Genomic DNA, 6,000 nt, shown 5'->3' with positions numbered 1-6,000 from the left:
TATTCACTTGTTTAATTGAAGTATTATCCTGTACTGGAACAAGGGCATCATCTTTGTAAAATGTTCAACAAAAATGAATTAAAAATAGACAATATTGTGGCTCACCGGATATTTCAGGCATGAAGGTGGGGAACCGAGTGTCTAAAGCGGCATTGTTCGCAGACGACACAGTTTTTACTTTGTCTGGGTTGAAGTTCCCATCCCGAGGCTGCATGGAAATAAAGTGTTAAGGTTTATAGGTACACATTGGTTTTATTTTAAAGGAAATAGATAAAAGCTGGATACCACCTAGTACTGATGCCTGCCAATTACTTATCCACAATTCTATTCCGGAGGACTTTGTGCCTAGTAAGGACTTTGTACCTAGCAATAGCCTTGGGTCACCCAGTTGGTCATGCAGACAAACATCCCTGTCAGTGATCTGATATGGGGGTATTTTAAGCTCTCATAAGTACACTACATATGCTAAAGAACAAGTGGACTGCTTACCTGCTTTTTGTTCTTTTATATTTTGTGGTTGTTATTATTCTTTTAATTGTTTTTTCGTGGGGTTGGTGGTGATTTGCAGCACAGTAGGAAAGAATCCTAAAAGAATGTCAGGAACCTCATTCCCCTTTTTTACTGATTAGAAATCAGAAATTTTAGTTTTTTATGTTCAACATTTTACATCACCCAGTAAAAAATTTTGAAGTTGATATCCTGACAATTTAACCATTTGGACACATAGCTTTCAACTTCCCATATCCTTTATAGACAACCATCCAATTTAGATATCTTCCATATAGCAAAGCTTACTACACAGTTTAAATACAATAATCAGTTTTTGCAATGTTTTACTTGCCACAAGCACTTTAAATTCTTTCCAGCAATTCATACAACACAGATAGTGTACTTACACATAACTAGAGGTGCCCCAAACCTCCGATTTTCGGTTTGCGAACCGGGTTCGTGAACTTTCGCAAAAAGTTTGGTTCGCGCGAACTTTCGCGAACCGCAATAGACTTCAATGGGGAGGCAAACTTGGAAAACTAGAAAAATGTATGCTGGCCACAAAAGTGATGGAAAAGATGTTTCAAGGGGTCTAACATCTGAGTTTTTGCATGGATGAGTGGGATAGACGCCAAAAGTCCCGGGGAAAAATCTGGATTTGCTGCAAAGCAGCGTTTTATGGGCAGAAATCACATTGAATGCTAAATTGCAGGCCTAAAGTGCTTTAAAACATCTTGCATGTGTATACATCAATCAGGGAGTGTAATTAGAGTACTGCTTCACATTGACACACCAAACTCACTGTGTAATGCACCGCAAACAACTGTTTGTGTTGTGAAGGCCGTGCTGGACTGGTGCGCACCATGGCAAGAGTGCAGGCGATAGCGGTTTTCAAGCCCATATGGTCACCAGGCTGAGGTGATTGTCCAGCTGATCAAATTTGGTCTGTCCACAATGAAGCAACAACCTCATTATCTTGGATGTGCCCCCTCCCCCCAAGACACTCATATAGCCGGCGGTCATTGCTTCAATGTGATACGCAAGCCCCTTCACCAAGGCAAAGTAATGATCACGAAGGGGAATTGGCACATGTACATGCCTTTTGTTTTGTTGTTGCAGCCACAGTGCAGCCAGAAAAATAGGAGCGCATGTACACCCACCAGAAAAATTAGTACAGCAGCCGCTGCCAGCAGCAGCCTTAAAAATTCAGGAATCCGCCCGGAGTCCTGGACTCTGTTCATGGTGGCGGAGAAGGCAGTCATGTGGCCTGCAGGCAGAGATGCTGTGTGGGGAGCAACTTAGTCTTGGGGCAGGCAGTCACACGGCGTGCAGGAAGAGATGCTGTGTGTGGGGACTGACTTAGTCTTCGGGCAGGCCTGACCGTGCTTTGCAGACCACGTGGTCAGATGGTCCCTTGACCCAACGCTGTGTGATGACACCACTTGCCTTTCAACATCATGGTACAGTTTGGGTATAACCTTTTTTGAGAAATAATTGCATATCTTCCACTGCGGTGTGTGGATTTGCTTTTGTGTGCTTATTTCCCTCAGGTGGTCATCCCATTGCAGTTTGCGCTTTGTAATCATGTGCCTTTGTAAGGTAGTTGTCCCTACGCGGGTCTTGGTCTTTCCAAGGCTCAATTTTTGGTGGCAGAGAGTACAGATGGTATTGCTCTCATCTGAGGCAGACACACAAAAACATTTCCACACCGCTGAGCCCTGGGGTGATGGCACTTTGGTGGTGGCGGCCAACTGTGTGTTAAGTGGGATGCCAGAATCAGAGCAGGAGGAGGAAGATATGTCATGCTTCCATGCAGAAGCTGAGAAAGATGAGGTGTTCTGTGTTAAATAGTCAACTACGTCCTGACAATATTGGGGGTTGATGGCACGTGCCTTCTTCTGAACACTGTACTTTGGTTGCAGGCCGCACAAAATCACGACAGCGCAACCTCGGACAAACCTGCCAGGTGGCCTGCCTCTGCCTTTTCTTTTGTCCATATTGGGGGGGATGAAGTGAAAGGTATGCACTGACTTGACTAATACAATGTGCAGTCAGTCACACAGGTGCAGTTAACAGGTATGCACGGAGTGGTATTTCACACTGCGTGCGCTCATGTAGGTAGGTGGGTGCATTGTGAACAACAGATAGTAGGTACATGCAGTACTGGGTATTACAATGTGCACCTGTCCCACACAAAGGTAGTCACTGAATGTGCTGTGCCTGGCAGTGGCACACACACAGTATGGATTATCAAGGTGGTCTATGCAACACAAGTGTCAGTGGGACACACAGAAAAAAAATAGATCACAAGAACAAGATTAGCTCTCAAAAAAGCTGTTGTGGGGTGGTATTTTAGCAATAAGAATCAGCAAGGAGCAAGCTAACAAGCCTACTAGAGCCTAACTAATCTTTCCCTATGAGAGTCTGCACTGCAGCAGCTGTCCCTTCTCTATTTACTGCAGGCACACGAGTGAGTATAATGGCCTGCGGGGCCTGCCTTTTATAAGGGGGGAGTGGCTCCAGGAGGGAGTGTAGCCTTATGGCTACAATGTGCCTGCTGACTGTGATGTAGAGGGTCAAAGTTGACCCTAATGGTGTACTATGGGGGCGAACCGAACTTCCGGAAAAGTTCCCGGTTCACCGCGATTGCGAACCACGGAAGTTCGCTGGGAACCATTCACCGGCAAACCATTCGGGCCATCTCTACACATAACTAATTAGTTTAGCAGTTCAGTGATTTGTGTACTTTGTATATGTACTCCTAGTCCCAGGGCTTCGAACAGTCTGCTAAATTAACATTAAAAGCAGCTGAACATTGATTACTGTACATCATCTTCTGCCCTCCTCCTTTGTATTCAAGCTTTCCTAACATAATTATTGCACTGTGCTATGCAGTAGACCCTGGTTTGCTGTAGGATTGCCCCTGCCTTTCCTATATTCAAATACTGTTCAAAGGATTTATCAGAAAGTGATTAAAAAAATCTGAATCAGTTACTCATACAATCTGCATGTAATCACTCTCCTTTTAATAAAAATTGGATGCAATATTATTTTTTTATTTTAATTTAGAATTTCGCTTTAAACATGTTGTGCTTTTTACACAAATTTATAAACAACTGATTATGTGTGTTTGAATAAAAATGTTTTGATTATCTATTGATATGTATTACAATTTCAAGGGCAGTGCCCCTTTTGTATTTTAAGTTATTTATTCTTATCTTTCCTTTTCTATCTACTGCCAACTATGACTTTCTGATACTAGTAAAAAAATCCATATAAGCTTGCCTGAAACTGTGACAATGGTACTATGTTTGAAGTGCAGACTGTCCTGGAATTCTTTCATTCTTTGTTTGTGTTATGGGTTCACCTTACCCAGATGTCTGCACAAAGGAGGAAGTAATATTTCAGTATTCATTTACACATGAAAGAAGAGTACACATCTCTGGGGATGCTGGCGATATCTCCTTTTTCTTTATAAGCCCCTAATAACTCCCATTGTCCACCACTTGGCAGAAATATATGTTAGAACATTATCTCTTCAGCCCCAGTGCAAAAACAGATATTTTATATCTATGAAATTCAACCTCACACAGTACAAAGCTGCTCTGGTGAAGATTGTTTGTTCTTAGCAAATGCGGACTTACAATTATGACATTTCTTTCACTTTGTCTTGTGAATTGAATTTTTGAAGTAAATATTGGGAATTAAATTATTTTTTAAACAAGTGTAGCAACGTTTTTAGCTGTGACTTATTGATCAATATTTTTAGACAGCGTATATAATTACATTTAACTTGTATGTGTCAGACGTTTTAAATGAACATAACATGGCGCTCATGTGTCACTGTCATCTCAAATAAGATTTTGTTTCTTTCAGCTTGTGACCTTATGAACCAAGGCATATTGGCCCTCGTGAGCTCTATTGGATGTGCATCAGCGGGGTCCTTGCAGTCTCTGGCAGATGCAATGCATATCCCTCATCTCTTCATGCAGCGATCTACAGCAAGGACGCCAAGAAGTAGTTGTGGACTCAACAGGAGTAACAGGATTGATGACTATACATTGTCTGTCCGCCCCCCAGTCTATCTGAATGATGTTATCTTAAGAGTCGTCACTGAATATGCCTGGCAGAAATTCATCATTTTTTATGACAACAACTATGGTAATTTTCCTTCAATTTTCTGCATAAAATGTAGGAAGACTGCCACATTTCCATGTTTTAAGATTTAGATTAGTTGTAAAAAATGTATTTTTGAAGTGCCAAAACATTTGCATGATATATATTAGTCATGCAGGGACAGGTATGTATAAAAATGGGATTTTGAAAATTGAACTTTTCTGATAAAAATTAGATTTGATTCCATCTAGTTAGTTTGAAATGTTTTTCATTTCCCTGTAAAACACCTGCAAAGCATAAAGCAAAAAAAAAAAATGGACATGATATAAAATGGAATTAAAGCATGTTCAGGCATAGTTTGTTTAATGATAAGCAAGGGAAAATAAATAAGTGTTTTCACTGATGCTGTATACTGTATGTATTCAATTACTAGTGTCTGAGCAATTCAATCTGACCAAAGCAGTACTCAGCTTAATATTGAATCAGTATTGGGTGTTTTATATTTTTTATATTTAGTAATGTTGCAGCAGTGCTTTAGTATTGCATCTTGCATCTTCAGTGATATCTATCTATCTATCTATCTATCTATCTATATATATATATATATATATATATACATATATATATATATATATATATATATATATATATATATATGTACATAAATATATATATACTTCTCCAAGTCTAATGCATTACAGAGGAAAAATGAAATTAATGTTGCTACAGGTGAGACGAGCACTTGCTCTCACTTTTGAACCTGTCCTTACTGTTGAATTGTTGGTTTCTTCAGTTTTTGCTGACAACAACACATTAAAAGTTGTGCCCGGCCCAAATGACCAGCCATGTCTGAACTACATAACCAGCCAAGTCTTGCTGAGGGGGCTCAGCAACTGCTTCCCTTCTATACATCCACATGCATGTATCAGTCCTGCACTGGTATGTGTCAGCATCTGAAAGTGGTTATGTCCAATTGAAAACTAAGTAATGAAATGCTCATTTATCAGTTGTGTTTAGTCAGCCTGTAGCAGAATATAATTTTGATCAGTGAAAAACAACACTTTGACACGACATCCATGTATTTTATTAAGATTATTTAATTTGTTTAAAGGGGCATTATGTCGAAAATTATGGTGTTCCATTATCCCCACAATCAGTTTTTTTTTATATGGGCAGTATACATTTCTCCATAGAGCTTGTGTTAAATAAATAGCTCCTTACACCAATAGATATGGCCCAACCTCTGATTTTTGGTTTGCGAACTCCTGCAAAAAGTTTTGTTCGTGCGAACTTCCGCGAACCACAATAGACTTCAATGGGGAGGCGAACTTAGAAAACTAGAAAAAATTATGCCGGCCACAAAAGTGATGGAAAAGATGTTTCAAGGGGTCTAAC

The 6,000-nt window shown here is 40.1% G+C and overlaps 1 protein-coding gene across 1 annotated transcript in view; it reads left to right on the top strand.

The window, feature by feature from the left end:
• The first annotated feature begins 4,374 nt into the window (after positions 1 to 4,374).
• Positions 4,375 to 6,000, top strand: part of GRID2 (glutamate ionotropic receptor delta type subunit 2) — a 724,654-nt gene continuing 723,028 nt past the window's right edge. Inside the window, exon 1 of the mRNA XM_068270973.1 lies at positions 4,375 to 4,650. Within this exon, the coding sequence (XP_068127074.1) occupies positions 4,377 to 4,650 (274 nt within the window). The 5' untranslated portion in view covers positions 4,375 to 4,376. The remainder of the gene's footprint in view (positions 4,651 to 6,000) is intronic.

This window comes from Hyperolius riggenbachi, chromosome 1 (assembly GCF_040937935.1).
Source record: "Hyperolius riggenbachi isolate aHypRig1 chromosome 1, aHypRig1.pri, whole genome shotgun sequence".
NCBI classification, from domain to species: Eukaryota; Metazoa; Chordata; class Amphibia; order Anura; family Hyperoliidae; genus Hyperolius; species Hyperolius riggenbachi.
Note: the sequence above shows the minus strand (reverse complement) of the source record. Positions and strands in the feature narration are given on the sequence as shown.